Source organism: Somniosus microcephalus, chromosome 3 (assembly GCF_052327205.1).
Source record: "Somniosus microcephalus isolate GS21.2 chromosome 3, FLI_Smic_1.0, whole genome shotgun sequence".
In the NCBI taxonomy this organism is placed as follows: domain Eukaryota; kingdom Metazoa; phylum Chordata; class Chondrichthyes; order Squaliformes; family Somniosidae; genus Somniosus; species Somniosus microcephalus.
Window position 1 is genome coordinate 155336531 of NC_140989.1, and position 20753 is coordinate 155357283.

A 20753-nucleotide genomic window follows, 5' to 3' on the forward strand; every position below is an offset into this window, starting at 1 on the left:
ATCAAGTGTGGGCTTGTTGAGTGGGAACCATTTAAAATGTCAGCTAGCATGGAGGTCAGGAAGAGAAGTTTAAATGGATTTTTCAATTTTTTGCAACTAATTTTCAAAATGGCCCCGATTAAATATACCAATCAGGCCATAAGTTTATAATAGCTACCAAGAGTGCTCAACTAGTCACACAAATTTTATTTTTCATTTGTAAAATAGTACCCTAAATCTGCAAAATTTAAGCCTTAGTTTATGATACGTTTACTACTTAATCTGTAAATCACAGGTTCATCAAATAACTTACTTGGCAGTGGGACAGTAAGAGATGGTGGTGCTCTCATCAGTGGGGGCCGAGAATTTTTTCCTTGTTGATAACTAGGTGGAGCGATGTAACTGTAAACACCACTTCCTGCTGGAGAGCGGTCTTTTGACATAACATGGCTGAAACAAAATTAAAGAGACAATATGTACACGTGCATATAATACAAACCAGGTTATTCTTTTATTTTTAAACAATTTAACTAATAAAAATGTGGTTTGCTCTGAGTGATGGGGACTGAAGCCAATAGCTTTTTCAATGATCCATATCCTGTAGCTTTGCACAATGTGAAACATTTCTCCCAAAACCAGACAATGTCGGAGAGTCCACGTTCAACATCCAAAACACAATTCCATTAAGTTTTCACAAATACTTCACAATTAAAGCCAGCGCCACACTTTTACTGATTTATGATTGAGAACTGAACTGAAAGGTTACACCTATCAGGAAAAATTGAACAGGCTGGGGCTCTTTTCTCTAGAGAACAGAAGACTGAGGGGTGGCCCGATAGAGGTCTTAAAGATTATGGAAGGGTTTGATAGAGTCGATGTAGAGATGTTTCCACTTGCGGGGAGACCAGAACTAGGGGCCATAAATATAAAGATAGTCACTAATAAATCCAATAGGGAATTCAGGAGAAACTTCTTTACCCAGAGAGTAGAACTCGCTACCACAAGGAGTAGTTGAGGCAAATAGCATAGATGCATTTAAGGGGAAGCTAGGTCAAACACAAGGGAGAAAGGAATAGGATATGTTGATGGGGTTAGAAGGGTGGGAAGAGGCTTGTGTGGAGCATGGACTGGTTGGGCTGAATGGCCTGTTTCTGTGCTATGTAACTTTTCAGTCTTGCTGTCCCCACAAAAAGGTACTGGCACATAGATTGTACGTCACAAAATGTTGAAGTTGCACTGGAGTGTACAAGTTGCACATGAATATGCAAAATATAAATTACATACCAAACAATTTCAGGAGCTGGTGTGCTGCTCCAGGCTGTACTAAAATCTGTATCAATACCATTACCTGGATGACAATAAGGAATTTATATGTTCTGCTCCCATGGCCAATAAGGACATGGACCAAAGGGAAGGCGGATTTATATTCAATGCTGGAGAAGTTTATGTGGGAATAGCCTCACCCTCAAATCTTTACAAATTCAATTTAGCAAATGATCTCTACTCACATTCCAATCTCTGTCAGACCTGGTGTTAGAGAATCAAATCTCAAGATCCCCCTGCACTAGTACAAAATCCAAAATTAAACGCAAACATACTGAAGGCATTGTTTCCACCCAACAATCAAGTTAATCACATTAAACCCTTGAATGGAGTCTGGAACTGGCTTCACTGCAGGAAAAGTTGTGAGGTGATGGAAGGCAACAAGGACAACAGCTGCGGTGATGGCATCAACTAGGATCTGACTGATAGACAGTGATTGGAGTAGGCAGTGATCCGAGAAGGCTGTAGATCACTTGACTCTCCAGGGAATAAATTTTCTGAAGTGGACACTGTCCTTGTGGAATAAGACCAATTCTTAACAGTACATGGAGGTTTAACAAATGGGCAGGGGATGAGGGGGGGGGGGGGTGGGAAAAGAGAAAGGTAATTATTCGTACATACTGCGCCAGCATTAAGACAAGTAATTCATGCTTTTAGTCTGTATCTTAAGTAAATTAGGAGGCAACTCAAAGCTGGAGAGATAATCTTGCAGATGCTGAAATGATCTTGCTAACTATAACCTATTTAATTGAGCTTTTACATTTGATGGCTTGGAATGTCACTCACCCCAGTGTTCTAAATGCCGACTGGTCCAGATGTACCTGGTGTCGATTTGGGTTAAAGCCAAGTCTAGGCCTCCAAGGCTGCTTCGAGTTAGACTGCTCCCAGTCACCTGGTTTCAGTACTTTAGGAGGCTTTCTGAAAGAGAAAGGTGAAAACAAACAATTTAATGATCATTTCATAGAATTTTACAGCACAGAAGGAGGCCATTCCGCTTGTTATGCCTATGCCGGCTCTTTGAAAGAGTTCTGACGAAGGGTCATTGACCAGAAACATTGACTCTGTTTCTCTCTCCACAGATGCTGCCTGACTTGTTGAGTATTTCCAGCATTTTGTTTTTATTTCAGATTTTCAGCTTCCGTAGTATTTTGCTTTTGTATCTTTGAAAAAGCTGTCCAATTTAGTCCCACACTGCAGCTTCCTCCCCATAACCCTACAAATTAGTCCCCTTCAAGTTCATGTCCAATTTTCTTTAAAAAGTTCCTATGGAGTCTGATTCCACCACCCTTTCAGGTACAGGAAACTTTGAGATATCCGGCACTGACGGGACCGGCGTGTTGCCAATCTATCAAAACTGCCGGACATACAAAGTTAATGTTGAAACAGAGGTTTTCATCTCCTTATCTGACAACAAACACTGTTGCTTAGCAACAGCTTCTAAAGAGTCAGCTGCAGCTGCAAGCATCTGTAGCTAAAGCTGCTGCTATAGCTACAGACCTTGCAGTGGCTGACTGGGGAAAAAAAAACGAACGAGATCTAAAAAAAACTTACAGAAAACGGCTCCTGATTTTTGCCGTTAGATCGAGTATTCCGGACATACAACCTCCGGATAAACCAAAGTTTCCTGTAGTACATTCCAGATCTTAATACCTTCTGCGTGAAGAGATTTCTCCTCATTTCCCCTCTAGTACTTTTGCCAATTTTTTTAAATCTATGACCTCTGGTTATTAACCCACTTGCCAGAGGAAAGAGTTTCGGAAACAGTTTCCCCCTACTTACTATATCAAAACCCCATCATACTTTTGAATACCTCTATTTTGTCTCCCCTTAACCCTCTCTGCTCCCAAGGAGAACAATCCCAGCTTCTCCGATCTCTTCACATAACTGAAGTCCCTCATCCCTGGTATCATCTTGGTAAACCTCCTCTGTACCCTGTCCAGGGTCTTGACATCCTTTCTAAAGTGTGATGTCCAGAATTGTACACAACACTCCACCTGAGGCCTAACAAGAGATCTGTAAAGGCTTAGCATGACTTCATTGTTTTTGTATTCAATGCCCCTATTTACAAAGCCAAGTATCCCACACGCTTTCTTAACTGCCCTTATCAACTTGCCCTGCCACCCTCAAAGATTTGTGAATATGCACCCCCAGGTCCCTCTGTTCTTGCACCTCTCCGTCCCCACCTCAAAATAGTACCATTTAGATTATACTTCCTCTCCATGTTTCTCCCACAGTGCATCACTTCACACTTATCCGCATTAAATTGCATCTGTCATGCGTCTGCCCATTTCACCAATCTGTATATGTCCTCCTGAAAGCCCATATATACATCATCTACTGCACTACCTTCATCAACCCACTCTGTTACTTCAAAGAACTCAACAGGATAGTCAGACACGATTTGTCTTTAACAAATCCATGCTGGCTGTCACTTATTAACCCATGTTGCTCCAAGTGAGAATTAATTTGATCATTGACAATGGTCTCTAGTAGTTTTCCCACCACTGATGTCGGGCTGATTGGCCTGTAGTTACCAGGTTTATCCGTCTTCCCTTTTTTGAACGGGGGTGTAAAATTTGCAAACATCCAATTCTCTGACATCACTCCAAAATCCAAGGAGGATTGAAAGATTGTGGTCAGAGCTTCTGCGGTCTCCATCCTAGCTTTCCTCAGCAACCTAGGATACACCCCCATCTGTACCGGGTGGCTTGTTGACTGAGTGATGCCAACCTATTTAGCACCTCCTTTCTATCTATTTTTATCCTATCCAATATCTCTACTCCCCCCATCTCTACTGACATTAACTTCATCCTCTTCTTTTGCGAAGACTGATGCAAGTACTCATTCAGTACCTCATTTATATCCTCTGCCTCCACAAGAAGATTTTCTTTCTTGTCTCTAATTGGCCCCACTTTTCTTTTAACTATCCTTATACGTTTATAAAAGATTTTTGGGTTCCTTATGTCACCTGCTAATCTTTTCTCATACTCTCTCTTTGCCCTTTTATTTCCCCCTGCCCTCTATATTCTGCCTGTTAATGTATCATTTACATCAACAAGGATGGTGATTCTTAATAGAAGGATGTCAAATCTTAAGCAAGTACTGCCTGAACGTTATGTGATAGCGAGAACTAGGGCAATCACAGCGTCCCTCACTGAATTGATGTCAAGACAAGCATGTTTTCAGCAGGCATCAATGGACAATGATCAAAGAACCCTATTTTCTCCTCCCTAGCCAAGGCACCAAGTACTTCCACCCTAACTCAAATCGGCTAACTTCATATAGACCCGAGAAAGAATCCTGCATCTTTGTGGTCTGAAATAACAGAAAATGCTGGAAACACTCAACAGGTCAGGCAGTATCCACGTTATTTTCGGTGGCATAGTGGTTAGCACGGTTGCCTCACAGCACCGGGGACCCGGGTTCAAATCTGGCCTCGGGTGACTGTCTGTGTGGAGTTTGCACATTCTACCCGTGTTTGCGTGGGTTTCCTCCGGGTGCTCCGGTTTCCTCCCACAGTCCAAAGATGTGCGGGTTAGGTTGATTGGCCATGATAAAAAAAAAAAAAAAATTGGCCCTTAGTGTTAGGGGGGATTAAATACGTGGGGTTACGGGGATAGGGCTTGGTGTAGGGACCGGGTGCTATGGGTTGGATGATCAGCCATGATCTCGTTGAATGGCGGAGCAGGCTCGAAGGGCCGAATGGCCTACTCCTGCTCCTATCTTCTATGTTTCTATGTTATTTCAGATTTCCAGCATCCACAGTATTTTGCTATTGTATCTTTGTTGTCCGAATGGTTTTGTGGTTTCTCACAAGCAAATGTGTGCTGACAACATGTTAACAGTTTCTCAACTAGAAAGAATCTTGCCACCAATGCTCATTCATTTTAATGATTCAAAGTTGCTACCTTGAATGTTAACTTTAAAAAAAAAAACCTCAAATCCCAGGAAAATTTTATTGTTTAGAAATGCTACTTACACAGCTCCAGCTAAGAAGCAAGCTTTGAATACGTAGTCATCTTCAAACTGAGGGTCCTTGAATAGTATACTGCAAGGAGGGAGGGAAATGTTTGCATTAAGCAGACTCCTTTTATTATACACATCAACGAACAAAACAGACTAAATCTGTGACCGGAAACCTTAGTAAGTTGTGCTAATAAATTTTCACTTACCTGCATGCATTATTCTGAACAATGTCTTGCAATGCTGGTATAGGAGAAACTACTGCCCTAAAAATAAATACATAAAGAAATTCATGTAGCCAAATAACAAAGATGCGCCTCCCTTCGCTGATTTGTCTTTTTAAAAATCTTATTGCTTCTCCCTGCATTCACAGTCAAAATTGGAGCACCTGAGTCACTGATCTTTCCAATTCACCAGCAGAAGGCATGTGCACATAAAATAGATACCAATTATTATCCTTTCTCCTTAGATTCCACCCCACCCCCAGAAATAGCATTTCCTTTCAAGTATGACTCCAGGCACGTGCACACCAAAGAACAAATATAAGTTTGTTCAAGCAGCTGGTAATTCTGGATCTCAACATTCTAGTCCAGAATCAAGCACCAACTACTCAGGCTGCATTTAAAATTGAACTGCGTTTTCAGTTTTTGAATCAGACTCATCGTTCAAGGACTCCCTCTGCCTAGCAGTAAATTAGTGTTTTACTTTCAGTCTATGAAATGAGTCTTAAATTTATTAACTGAACCTTCAAAAATTTGAAGAGGAACAAAGTTTGCTTTTCCACCAGCCTAAATTCATAATTATGAATCAATTTACACACGCCACAATAATTACCAGATGATGCAGTTAGGGCCTTGTACATACACTTTATATTACTACAAAAAAAAACTATGAATACCAACAAAAATTTTGGTAGAATAAACACATACTTTCCTGGTTGTATTACATCGCACTGTAATGTTAGAAGACCTTTAATACCATGGCAAAGTTCAGGAGGCATCTCCAAACCCTATAATCACAAGTTTCATTTAGTAGAAATACTTACTTTAAAAAAAGCAGTGAGCAGCATTACAAATACACTATTGCATACCTACCTGAGCATCACCTTTTTGCAACTCAACAATGAAGTCAAATAGCTTGTGGTATTTTCCAACAAACAGCATATCACTGCCAAGACTATTTCGTCGAGCTGCAATTAAGATATTCAAAAGTTTAATTTTATTTAAATATTTCCAGCATCTTTTGTTCAGATTTAATCATGCTATGTTATGTTTACTTACTGAATATAATAACACGAGAAGAGAGGCTAAAATTAAGAGGCTAAAAACCAACACCAAACTATTTTCATAATCACTGGAGCAATTTTTTAAATTTTATTTTACAACGCGCATGAAGTATCATTCATTAAATCAGACATGCGTACAGTGGTTATACTGAATCAATAACACCCATCCATTATTATTGGCTTTCTGAGGCTTAGTAAAGCATGCAAGTAATTTCTGAAAAACTAAATGATTACCCAGTCAACCTGATGCAGTTATCGTAATACTTACTTTCATCAGGACTGAGATCAGGGTAAACCTCTTTCAGAGCTGCTCTAAGCCGTCGCTCATCAACAAATGGTAGAAGTGCAACACCTAAAGACAGATAAGCAGTCAATTAGTGCTGGAAATAACTAGACCACAGACATTGATGGGCCTTGCATAAGCAGTTGAATTTCTAGTTAACCTTCCTACTTTCTAAACAAAGTGGCAATCTAAGCTGGATACAAAATGTCTACAGGGCAAATTTCTGCAAAAGCCTTTTTTCTTTAAAAACACTCGAGTGTTAATCCTACTTCAAAATTAACCATTCGTGCATATAAATTCTGAATCAGCCAGGCAGCGATTTTGCACCATTTTGTATGTCCAGTAAGATGATGTCAGGGTCCCACTGGGCTTTACCCAGCCTCCCCAACATTAATCCTAAACTTGCATAAGTGAACCTCGTTTTTTTTTTGCAATTTATTTCATGCTACACGACAGTCAATCTGCTCAAGCGGCCAAGGCACAAAAATCTTTTATCACTCAGGCAGTTTTAATTGTTACTTCAGCACAGACCAACAAAGTCATCTACAGCACAACACCAGATTTGACCATGCTGCATCTTTCCTGCAGCGAGTGTCTCACCTCCTGACTCCCCAAAGCCTTTCCACCATCTACAAGGCACAAGTCAGGAGTGTGATGGAATACTCCCACTTGCCTGGATGAGTGCAGCTCCAACAACACTCAAGAAGCTCGACACCATTCAGGATAAAGCAGCCCGTTTGATTGGCACTCCATCCACCACCTTCAACATTCACTCCCTCCACCACCGGCGCACTGTGGCTGCAGTGTGTACCATCTACAAGATGCACTGCAGCAACTCGCCAAAGCTCCTTCAACAGCACCTTCCAAACCCGCGACCTCTACCACTTAGAAGGACAAGGGCAGCAGACGCATGGGAACATCACCACCTACACGTTCCCCTCCGAGCCACACACCATCCTGACTTGGACCTGTATCGCCGTTCCTTCACTGTCGCTGGGCCAAAATCCTGGAACTCCCTTCCTAACAGCATTGTGGGTGTGCCTACACCATATGGACTGCAGCGGTTCAAGGCGGCGGCTCACCACCATCTTCAAGGGCAATTAGGGATGGGCACTAAATGCAGGCCTAGCCAGCGACGCCCACATCCCATCAATGAATTAAAAAAAATAAAAAATGTTAGCCTAAGCATGATTCCCTATCTGATCTGGACAATTGCTCCTTCAACTGAACCAGAATAAAGACCTTCCATATCTGGAAGATTACAATTAGAATCCCTATAAACAGGATAGGCACCAACAAATAGAGTTAGTCAAGCCCATTTGCTGTGCTACAAGCAGACTTCTTTTAACATGCAAAGATGCCCATATTCGACTTGACAGTGTATTGGGGGTGGTAGAACAGAGTTTCCATATCAGAGTCTGCCTCCACAATATGAAACACTGAGGGCTTGGCTGCAGGAAGGTGGTGTTGTTCCTCCCAATCTTCAAAGAGTGAAAGGGGAAGTTGGACAAAAAAAAATCTGGAGGTTATAGAAATAAAGAGGGAAAAGAAGCTGTTGTACTGCTGACCTGTACTACAGTTGCAATTTCTTATTAAACGTACACTCTGCTGTACATAACCCTGCCTGCAGTACGTAACCATGCCTGCAGTTTGTTCTGAACAGGTCCAAGACCCTATTATCCAGGGCTGTATGCGGGTCTTCACATGTCAACCACTGATGTTCTCAATTGGATCTGGTATCACCAGTACACTCAGGCTCACATCCAATTTGTAGGAGTCAAAGTATTGTGAACATGCCCAATTTAGACATCTCTGATTCCTCTCAAATGGCCAGCTGGAAGCTCAAATGAACAGTAAACAACATGAGCAGCTGGCTAGATTAAAACAGTCCCTAATTATCAGTAAGAGTCTGACCTCATGGGTACCAGACTAGTGATACAATGGACTGGGCATCAACAGGCATTGGTGTGTAGGAAGAGGACAGCGAAGAGAGAGAATTGGTTGACTTTTCAGACCTGTGCATTGACAACCAGATATTTAGACAATGATTCTAGTCAGGAAGTTGTGAGCAAAATTCTAACTGCTTGTAATGTCATCTTTTAAGTTTTCTTATTGGAAATCCTAAATTATGACGTGTAGCGATAACTAAATTAAGCTTGCTTGGCGTGTCCTACTTTTCATGATGAAATCTGTGCAACTGGCAAGCAAAATAAAGGAAAATCCTAAGATGTTTTATAAGTATATTAAGGGTAAGAGGATAACTAGGGAAAAAATAGGGCCCATTAGGGACAAAAGTGGCAATCTGTGTGTGGGGCCGGAAGATGTAGGAGGGGTTCTAAATGAATTTTTTGCATCTGTTTTCACTATGGAGAAGGGCGATGTGGACATAGAAATAGGGCGGGGGGACTGTGATATGCTTGAACATATTCACATCGAGAGGGAGGAGGTATTGGCAGTTTTAGCTGGCCTAAAAATGGATAAATCCCCAGGCCCGGATGAAATGTATCCCAGGCTGCTGTGTGAGGCAAAGGAAGAGATTGCAGGGGCTCTAACACATATATTCAGGACCTCTCTGGCCACAGGGGATGTGCCAGAGGACTGGAGAACCGCTAATGTAGTACCATTATTCAAGAAGGGAAGTAGGGAAAAACCAGGGAACTACAGGCCAGTGAGCCTAACATCAGTGGTAGGAAAATTATTGGAAAAAATTCTGAGGGACAAAATTTGTCTCCACTTGGAGAGGCAAGGATTAAATCAGGGATAGTCAACATGGCTTTGTCAAGGGAAGATCATGTCTGACTAATTTGATTGAATTTTTTGAGGGGGTGACTAGGTGTGTGGATGAGGGTAACGCAGTGGATGTGGTATATATGGATTTCAGTAAGGCCTTCGATAAAGTCCCGCACAGGAGACTGGTCAAGAAGGTAAGAGCCCATGGAATCCAGGGTGCCTTGGCACATTGGATACAAAACTGGCTTAGTGACAGAAGGCAGAGGGTGATGGTCGAAGGTTGTTTTTGTGACTGGAAGCCTGTGGCCAGTGGGGTGCCACAGGGATCGGTGCTGGGTCCCTTGCTGTTTGTGGTCTACATTAATGACTTGGATATGAATGTAAAAGGTATGATCAGTAAGTTCGCGGATGATACAAAAATTGGTAGGGTGGTAAATAGCGAGGAGGGTAGCCTCAGTCTGCAGGACGATATAGATGGGTTGGTCAGATGGGCGGAACAGTGGCAAATGGAATTTAACCCGGAAAAGTGCGAGGTGATGCACTTTGGGGGGGACTAACAAGGCAAGGGAATACACAATGAATGGAAAGACCCTAGGCAAGACGGAGGGTCAGAGGGATCTGGGTGTGCAAGTACACAGATCCCTGAAGGCGGCAGAACAGGTGGATAAGGTGGTAAAAAAGGCATATGGGATACTTGCCTTCATTAGCCGAGGCATTGAATATAAGAGCAAGGAGGTTATGATGGAACTGTATAAAACACTGGTTAGGCCACAGCTGGAATACTGTGTGCAGTTCTGGTCGCCACACTACAGGAAGGATGTGATCGCGTTGGAGAGGGTGCAGAGGAGGTTCACCAGGATGTTACCGGGGCTGGAGCGCTTCAGCTATGAGGAGAGACTGGGCAGATTGGGTTTGTTTTCCTTGGAGCAGAGGAGGCTGAGGGGGGACATGATTGAGGTGCACAAAATTATGAGGGGCATAGATAGGATGGATGCTGAGGAGCTTTTTCCCTTAGTAGAAGGGTCAATAACTAGGGGGCATAGATTCAAGGTAAAGGGCGGGAGGTTTAGAGGGGATTTGAGAAAGAACTTTTTCACCCAGAGGGTGGTTGGAGTCTGGAACTCACTGCCTGAAAGGGTTGTGGAGGCAGGAACCCTCACAACATTTAAGAAGCATTTGGATGAGCACTTGAAATGCCATAGCATACAAGGCTACGGACCAAATGCTGGAATATGGGATTAGATCAGACAGGGCTTGATGGCCGGCGCGGACACAATGGGCCGAAGGGCCTCTATCCGTGCTGTATAACTCTATGACTCAGTAGGGCAAGCATGTCAAGTATCCTTTGGCAAGAGATTAAAGCAGCACAAAAACACAGCCATTTCAGAAAAAGTTTTAAAATCAAAAACTGAGAGCAGGCGATCATTATCCCACTCAGACAGAGAGACAACTTTGTCCATTAACTATCATAACAGCAGCTCATTTCAACCAACCACTCTACAAGTAAGAGAAGAAATAGCACTGTTGCCCAAATTGGCTGTGGTTTGCAATAGGAAAGGAAGTACTACAGAAGACTAGATTTTGAGAAACCATTTGAATTTTTCAAGCATGTCTATTGTGCACATTTTTTTTGACTTGTATAAAATGAATGCTTTTATTACAAAGTATTTACAGCACAGAAACAAGTCAGTCATTCAGCCCAACAGGTCCATGCCAGTGTTTATGCTCCACACGAGCCTCCTCCTACCCCTCTTCACCTAACCCCATCAACGTATCTTTCTATTCCTTTCTCCCTCATGTATTTATCTAGCTTCCCCTTAAATGCATCTATACTATTCGCCTCAACTGCTCCATGGCAGCGAGTTCCACGTTCTAACCATTCTCTGGGTAAAGAAGTTCTCCTGAAATCCTTATTGAATTTATTAGTGACTATCTTATATTTATGGCCTCTAGTATCTGGTCTCACCCGCAAGTGGAAACAACTTCTCCACATCTACCCTATCAAACCCTTTCGTAATCTTGAAGACCTTTATCAGGTCACCGCTCAGTCTTTGTTTTTCTGGAGAAAAGAGCCCCAGCCTGTTCAATCTTTCCCGATAGGTATAACCTCAGTGTTCTGGTATCATTCTAGTAAATCTTTTTTGCACCTTCTCCAGTGCCTCTATATCCTTTTCAGAATATGGAGGCCAGAACTGTTCACAGTACTTTTTAGTAGTGCAAAATTTCACCAAGTCTGAAAAATTTAAAATTCTAGCTCTGATTTCTGCACCTAGGAGTTCAATATTTATTTCTGAACTAGTAGCGGAATATCTAGATTAAGAGAAAATAAAAGTATTTTAAAACTTAATTATAATATAGTGCTGCCAAGTAAGGAATAATAGAAAAATAATTACTCCATTTCATTCTTATTCATCTGTCAATAATGACAGGCAAAATTACCCTCTCCGTGTTGATCCTTGTTCAGCTCTTGAATCATAATACAGTCAAATTACTTCCAGTAGAAGACAGCCTTTCTCAAACCTACTTCTGCTTTTAATCTAAACACTGGGTCTTGCATATTTTACTGCTTTTCCCTTTTTCCATATAAACTTCTGCAAAACACAGCTGTCTTCAATCCACATTTAAAAATGTAATATTCAGAAGTACATTAGGATACGAGAATATACATTGAAATCCAAAATCCTACCTTGCCAAGCATATTTCTTTCCATTTAAATCAAGAGCAAAATCATCAGGATAGAAGTCAATGATTGAAGAGTCCTGTTAAAGAAAATATATACATCCATTTCCAGCCTGTCCAATCTCAATTTATACAAATATACATTAGCCAAATACATTTTTTCTGCATTAGAACCAAATTCACAGTATATACAAGTTACATTTTTTGAAGAATCATACAATATATTCCTGTCAATTTTCAGCCTATTTGTTAAGCAATTAACAAGATAATGCATTTAAAATGGCTATTTATACCGATCTTTGTTCTCATTAAGGTGCATTAGCATTTGCTTAAGATCTATCATTTTCCTATGAAAATCAAATGACCAAGAATTGCAAATTACAATTAAAATGGTGTTTCAAGTTTTTAAAGGCATTAGCAGTTCAATCCAACATTAACTAGGATGGGAAAAATCTTAGTTCTAGGTACATTACAGATTATAGTTGCAGAAGTATGCATGAGACTTTTTGAACAAGACTCTTATCAATTGTCCTACAGATCGCTAGGTTTAAGACTAGAGACGACGTGCAGAAAGAAGTGTAGCAAGTAAGCAAAAATGATGCACAGGTTTTATTCAATGCACGATTTGGGTTTTCTTAAAGGTCGGGTTCTTTACTGCATATCTTACATCAATTAAGTTGCAATCAACAGCATTTTATTTTTGGTTAATAGAAAGTTGTCAAAACCAGGTTTCATAACCCATCTTAGAGCAAAGGTACAATAAATATATTAAGATTTGTATTATTTAAACCTCTCGCCTTACAATACACTGCAGACTGTTATCCTATTTCTATTTGGCTTGACTACCTCTACAATTGGTTGTATGCATTGTACGCTCAACCTTAATGCAGAAGATAGAGAACGAAGCGCTTCCATTGGATGGAAAGGTTGAGTGATGAAAATGGATATGTTATAAGGTGGTTGCTGTAAGACAAACAAGTTCCTTATTCTGCATCACCAACATTATTCAATTGTTAAATCTAGTTGAAAATTTAAAATATTGATTTCCATCAACATCTACTATATGCATTTGTGTTAATTTACATGGGTAGATCATGCAGAATATCCATTTTGAGTAACAGTCATGCCAATACTCCGACATGTTCCATAAAAACTCACCGGATCCTCCATCAGTACCCGCCAAGTGTTAGGGAGGAAGTTACCACTTGCGGCAGGAAACACTCCCATCAACTGTTCTAGTGGTTTGAACTGCAAAGATTCAAATATGTTTATATGTAAATATTCAGAACAAATTTTGCACCCGCGTGACAAGTCAGTCATTCTGATGAAAATGTTCTGCTTAACTAAGAAATTAAATCCTTTGCAAAGGAAGAGGAGTAGGGGTAAGAGAAAGGGAAAAGAGGAACAAATGAAGCGGAGGACAGCAGAGAGAGAAGGGGAACAAAGGCTGGAAGTCTGGCTCATGGGGGTGGGGGGGGGGGGGGGTTGGGGAGGTGAAGGGAAAAAGTGAAAGCTTAAATTAAGACTATGAAGGTTGTTCACTGCGGACTGTCTACCAAAAGCAGACATCCAAAGAGACAATATTACACAGCCAATAGTGCCGTGTTGCCTATTCGGCAAACAAATGGGCAGTTGGAAAATTTGCATTGCCAGAGGAACAATCCAGTTGAATTTTCAATTTAGTTAAACATTATCTGTCTTGCATACAGTCTTTTCATTATGTTGAGAGGGATCAAATTATATAAGAAATGCATATTTGTTGGATCCTAATCAATTTCACAGGCGCCATCTGGAAGGGGTCTATGACTGGAAGCTAAAAGACAATAGCCAGAGGTGGTAGAAAAATGGACTAATTCCGTAAAGGGGGCAGGGGAGGGAAAGAGGAGAGACAGGAAGGTTCAGGGCTCTATAGAAGCAGACATCAATAACATTTAAAATGACAGTGCAAAAAAAACTAAGTTAAACGATTAAACTTACCTAAAAGGAAAGCAATTGGCTTTGAAATTGTTCAGAAAGGGAGACTCTAAAGCTGTTCAGACTGGGGACAAAGCTACCCAGTGGTGAGATTGTGCAATTACAGCATAACCAAGCTATATAGGGAAAACCCATCGGCCCAGTATTTGCTGGAGCGGGACATCTCGCAGCATGCCCCATTAGTTAAACATTTCCCCTCACACTTCAGCTCGAAGTGTGTGCGCGCACTGGAAGTGCGACCTGATAATGGGGACAGAGGTAAATGGGACCTTGGTGAACGAAGGGACCAACAGTCTACCTCCTTAACTAATGAGATGCAAGGATTGGAAAAGAAACAAAGGAACAGCGGAGAAGGAAATACAGGAAACACTGCTATCCGGAGGTGAGCTATCCAGCAAACTGGAGCCACCGGCAGAAATCAGGTGCCGTTTTTTTATTCTTCTTGTTTGTTTTCTTTGCTTTCTCCCCCCCCCCCAGTCAAGCAGTGTCTGTAGCTATAGCAACAGCTTTAGCTACAGACCCTTGCAGCCACACACACACACACACACACACGAGTGTTTAGAAGCTGTTGCTAAGCAACAGTGATTGTTGTCAGATACAGATAAGAATCTCTGTATCTTTCAACATTAACTCTGGAGTGTACAGCACTTTTTAGGCAACGGCAGCAGCTCGGTCCCGTCGGTGCCGGATAGCACAAAGTTTCCTGTAAAGTGAATTAGTCAAATCAGAAAGAGAAATAAAAAGTGAGGGAAAAGAAGATTGGATTCAGAGAAAAAAGACAAAGGAAAAGTATGAATTAAAAAAAAAAAATCTCTGAAAACAATTTACTATCTGTAGGAATGAGACTCCAGTTTCAATTGTTCCCTTTCTGTGCCGGAGAGCTTGAGTGGCATTGTAGGAACATAAATCTTGTAATTATAAAAAGGAACTTGCGCTGTTAAATTCCAGCCCCAACTTTGTGGTGAGTTCAATTGGAAATCGAGGTGCAAATGCCACAATATCTTGAAAAACACGGGCAGGTTGAGGGCGAGCTGCTGTTTTCGTGAAACTAACGGTGGAGTGGTGCAAATTGTCCAACAACTTGTGCCGATTCGCAATTTACAGGGTATCTTTTCCTTGCCACATTAATAACAGTATGCGCATTAAACGCACCGTTACTTTGGCAGCAGATTCTGGCCCATTAGAAATGTGGGCATAGGAAGTTACAATGGGAAAAGTGATCAGGAAGTCAAGTGTTGCAGACAGGAAGTATGTACAGAGCTATGATTATAGATACATTATATACTAGCTGGGGGGGCCCCAGCGTTGCCAGGGCTGTTTTGGGCCGGGCGGTTTAAATCGAGTCCCAGCCCCTGTCTGTCTGTCCCTGTGTGAATCTGCTGCCGGGCAACATTTCTACCTTTTAATAGCTTCAAAGATGAAAGTGAAAGTACTTACAAAACGTTTTTGGTAAATGTGATGTTATTTTTAAAAGAGATACTAACTTTTTAGAAGCTGGATTAGCAGAGTTTGAGCTGAAGTAGTGAAGCAATGGCTGCCCGATGCCAGAGTTGAAAAGCATTAGTCCCACCCACAGACGCAGTGATTGGCCAACCATCAGGCGACTGAACTGTAGGATTGGTCAATCGTGGCGGCACAGGATTGGTCGACCTTGACGTCAGTCAATCAATGCTATTAGCAGATAATGAGTTTAATTTTGAAGGTTTTTTGCATAACGTGCGAACAATTTTAGTCCGACCGAAAAGTAAATACGCTTTTGATGGTTCTGGAATTGTCAGCTTTCTTTCGAGGTAACGCACGTGTAGGTACGTTCTATAACTTTCGAGTTTATTCAAGACAGACAGACAGACAAGTATCCTTTTATTTCTATATACATATAGATACATCCATGTGCATGCATACATACACGAGCTCCCATCCGATAAGTGCATTCCTGTTAAATTAATGTCTTAAGTCAGTATAATCTGAACCATTGTAACAATCCAGCAACATATGCATCTATACATATCAACACTATGGCCTACAAGTGCTCAACATAAAATACCGGAGACAGCACAAACACCTGAAATCTTCACCCCAGTATACATCGGGGATGGCGTGACCTAAAATTGCCTTGAATGTTGCATATCAATACTAAAAATTCCTTCAAATCATATATCAGAATCAAAAGGTTGCTCATGGTGATGATAGAGTTCACCAACTTTTATCTCAAGGCTAGCTATAAGCTTATCAGGAAGCATTTTACCATTGTAGGTTATGGAAAAGCAAGCACAAAATACAGTAGTTACTTATTCCAGAGGGCTGAATGCACACTGCAAAATCTTACCGGTTTTGTTCCCTTTTCAAACGTGGATGGCATATCTTTAATGTCTTTGAAGTCTGAAGCAAATGGTGCATAGTGGAATGGGTAGAACCACTTCCAGGAAGCACACCCCTGTGAACAGAATTTAGCTTTTTAAAATCAATCCTTTTAAGGCAATCTTGCTTAAAGTAGAGGGAAATTACTTCTGGTACAAAGTACTTCCTTTTTAAAATCTACTGCAAGGACCCTCAAATCCTGGGCTGCTCCAGTGACACACATTACAGTGTGTGTGCTGGATAGCTCCATTGCCAACAGCAATGGCCACAGCTTCAAACTGCTCTAAGAGCACGGTGGCATAGTGGTTAGCAGTGTTGCCTCACAGCGCCAGGAACCCGGGTTCGAATCCGGCCTCGGGTGACTGTGTGGAGTTTGCACATTCTCCCCGTGTTTGCGTGGGTTTTCTCCGGGTGCTCCGGTTTCCTCCCACAGTCCAAAGATGTGCGGGTTAGGTTGATTGGCTATGATAAATTGACCCTTAGTGTTAGGGGGATTAAATACGTGGGGTTACGGGGATCGGGTGGGATATGTGTTGGTGTAGGGGTTACGGGGATCGGGTGGGATATGTGTCGGTGCAGGCTCGATGGGCCGAAATGGCCTCTATCTGCACTGTGGGGTTTCTGTTTCTGTGATTTCTGTGACCCACAGAAAACTACATTAAAAACTGGGAATGCAGATTTCCCAGCATGGAGTATGGTTTCCCAGGACTGGGTGGCTGTCAGGATGCTTTGAAGTCTCTTCTTTCCCTTCTCTTACTGTTTGCAATGGAGTGCTCTGGTACACTCCCTGTAACTTGCATCACCAGAGATATGTATGAGAAATTGACATTGCCAGACCTTTTTTTTTATATATATATATATATATATATATATATATATATATATATATAAAGGTGGCAGCATTTGATAAGGATCAAGTTTCTTCTGTAAAAAGGGGAACACAAACAAATGTACCCGCCAACACTATTCCTTCCCCTTTAATGTTCATTGATAAGAACCCTCAATTTGGAATAATCCATCATTCATTGCAATTCTACTTCAATATAAAGTCAAAAACAAAAAGCTTACGTACCTGGTAGTAGTACTGAAGAACCCAACACAGACCTTCGACATACGATTCTACAACTTTTCTGCGGAATTTTTCATCAGCAGCATCAACATCAAACTTGTTTTTATAGTAACGTTGTTTCCAACCCTCTTCCCAAAGCCTGCATCATAAAAACAAACTTAAGTCAAAATACCTACAAAAATAAAAATCTAGGTTTTGATTCAGTTTTCCTTATTCTTTGAATGCAGTTTATCCTCTGCATACCTTAAGGCAGATGTGTCCAACCTGCAACTCTCAAGCCCTGGCAATACGGCCACTGAAGCCAAGGCAACTTGATCCTATTTTCAATTACATTTCTTATTTGCTGGTGTGTCCCGAGTCAATTGTTGGGCCTAGAGCTTCTAAAATGGTTCATTTAGCAGTCACCTCACCAGTGAGTAAGTCATAATCAGAAGATCAGTTAGCATCAACAACTCTATATGCATGAAAAATAATGGGAACATTTATTGAAACCACATGTATCCCCTCCCCCAATACCAGGTACACGTCAATAGGGCTCAAAAATGGAAAACACTTGGCCATTCCACCTTAAAGATATAACCATAATTCTGTTCAGTCAAGTTGAGGGAGGGGGGGGGGGGGGGTGGGAGGGGAGAGTTTTAAAATCAAGATTTTTTTTTTTTTTTTAAACCGCAAGATGTTTTTGTGCTTATTAATGTGAATAGTAACACTTTCTCCAGTTCAGGTACCAACCAACCAGCCACATCAAATGTTCCCAGGTCAGGTACAGCAGAGCACCATGCCCCAATTAATCTCAGAAGAGTAGTCGCTATTGTAATAGTGTGATATTTCCATTTTCCACAACAGTCATCCTTGCATTCCGAGTGAGACTTCCTGGTTTTAATACCAACTGGTGCCCATCGGGAACTGATTCAAGACTGCCCAACTCATCTGGCTTAGAACCCTTACAGCCAATAGAAAAAGAAAGATTTACATTCTCTCCATAAGGGCTGAATTTTAACTCAAATTCCAGAGGTTATCTCCAAAATGCAACAGCATCATTATGTGCACAGGCATGTTCTACACATCACATAATACACAAAAGTTCTCTCTAATTTTGCACAGCCAGGGGGTGAAAGAGTCAACGTTTTAAGGGGTGAAATTCATAAATTTGGCATCAAGCTCAAATTCTGCACTCTCCTGGTCTGCTGAAATATTTGAAGCTGTCTCCTGGTAGCAAACTATGCTCGGAGCTGTCTGGAATACAGCACCTATGAAGGGTCGACCCATGACTGGCTCTGGTTGGAATTTCTATCAACTGATGAGAAACCCTAGACAGAAACTCTGCTCCTTCATAGGATGTAACTTGAGCATTGTAGCAGTGGAAGGACCAGAAATTAGGGCGGAACCTGCATCAGTTGGGTTCCCGGTTCTGATCAGTCACATTAAGTTCCAATGCCGGGGGGGGGCAGGGAAGGTGGAAGTACTACTTCTGCCTGCCTTCCTCTGCCCAGAAAATCCTACCAGTTGTGCCATTCTTGCAGCCAGCAGTACATACACCTACAAGAAGCAGGCCTTCCTGGGCCACATGTGGACCCCATTAAGAACATTTTAAAATGCAATCGATGTCAGAGATCGATTGCCAGGAGAAAAGGGTCCACAAATGAAAGAGAAGCATCCAAATGAACATCGGAGCATCCACGGTCACATTAGCCTGTTGCATCCTTGACAGAGCAGCAAGGAGCAACTCAGAAACCCTGGCCATTCTGGCAGGTAGGCACCCCTGCAGTGCTGCTACTGAAGTAGGTGCCTACCCCTGGTATGTAAATGTATCCATCCCCAGGAGTTGTGCTGGTTATAGCGTGGACAACGTGGCTGGAAGTTCCACACTGTTGCACTTCTGGCGGCTCAACGGCTCCCCAAGGATGACAATGCAGCAAGCATCACAAAATGCCCCGAGGAGCCAATCACCTATCTAAACACTGGCATGAAAGGAAGCCAGTCACTAGAAACAGCACTTTATACACACTCCAGACACTTACATCAGGCCAAACTGGTGACCTCTGTGTTGACAATTCATTTATTCAGTTTTTCCCTGTGCTTTTTTTCTATCCTGAAAGTACACATCCTCAAGGGCTGCAATTGCTACTGTGACAGAGTGCTAGCTTGAACATTTCCTTCAGGAGAGAGAACACGAGTGAAAGTGAGAGCACTAATAAGTGAACGAGAGAAGAGAGAGATATAGTGAGAGGAGAGATATAGTGAGAGAAAAAGAAACCGAGAAAATGAGAGACACAGAGAATGAACTTGAATTTATTTGCACCCTTCACATCCTCGAAGTCCTAAAGTGCTTCGCAGTCAATGAAATACTTTTGAAGTCACTCATGTCGGGAAATACAATAGCCAATATGTGCGCAGTAGGGATAAATTGACCGGTTAATCGGTTTTTGGCGGTGTTGACTGGTCCTGGATGCAGGCAGAACGCCCCTGTTCAAATTGTGCTATGGTGTGTTGCATGTCTCATCCAACAGAGGGCACTTCAGACAGCATAGCACTCCTTCACTACTGCGTTGAACTGTCAGCCTAGATTATGTGCTCAAGTCTGGAGTGAGGCTTGAACCCACAACCTTCTGACTCGGAGGCGAATTTGCGACAACTGAACCAATCTGACACACAAAAAAGTTGTTGTCTTAGGACTAAGTTACACCAAGGCTGAAACCCACCCTTGCTTTTGGAACAAAGCAGCTATTTTCTTGGCCTAAATGATTTTCCTTCTATGCCCCATTTCTGTACCTCTAGAGCCAAAATACTCCTCAGCATGCTTTTGGTTGTGTAAGAAAAGGACAGAATCAATTGATAATTACTACTTTTGGCCTGGACAATCTCCTTTGCCCTGCTATCAGTAACTGTCCCCTGCACAATATAGATGCGTCAAGTTAAAGGAGACAGAGACCACTTAGTAGCAATCAAATGTTCAAACTACAACAGGTGTTTATACAGCACCTTTAACATAGTAAAATGCCCCAAGGCGCTTCACAGGAGCGTTATCAAACTAATTTTGACACCGAGCCACATAAGGAGATATTTGGGCAGATGACCAAAAGCTTGGTCAAAGAGGTAAGTTTGAAGGA

General features: G+C 41.8%; 1 protein-coding gene across 2 annotated transcripts in view; it reads right to left on the bottom strand.

The window, feature by feature from the left end:
* xrn2 (5'-3' exoribonuclease 2) overlaps positions 1 to 20753 on the bottom strand; it is a 93295-nt gene that overhangs the window by 25090 nt on the left and 47452 nt on the right. For both annotated transcript variants that reach the window (XM_085981764.1, XM_085981762.1), the window contains 11 exons: positions 17647 to 17782; positions 16543 to 16650; positions 13401 to 13490; positions 12250 to 12322; positions 6819 to 6902; positions 6360 to 6454; positions 6195 to 6274; positions 5475 to 5531; positions 5282 to 5350; positions 2089 to 2220; positions 293 to 429 (listed from right to left, as the gene is read on the bottom strand). In XM_085981764.1, coding sequence (XP_085837890.1) covers positions 293 to 429; positions 2089 to 2220; positions 5282 to 5350; positions 5475 to 5531; positions 6195 to 6274; positions 6360 to 6454; positions 6819 to 6902; positions 12250 to 12322; positions 13401 to 13490; positions 16543 to 16650; positions 17647 to 17782 — 1061 coding nt within the window. The remainder of the gene's footprint in view (positions 1 to 292; positions 430 to 2088; positions 2221 to 5281; positions 5351 to 5474; positions 5532 to 6194; positions 6275 to 6359; positions 6455 to 6818; positions 6903 to 12249; positions 12323 to 13400; positions 13491 to 16542; positions 16651 to 17646; positions 17783 to 20753) is intronic.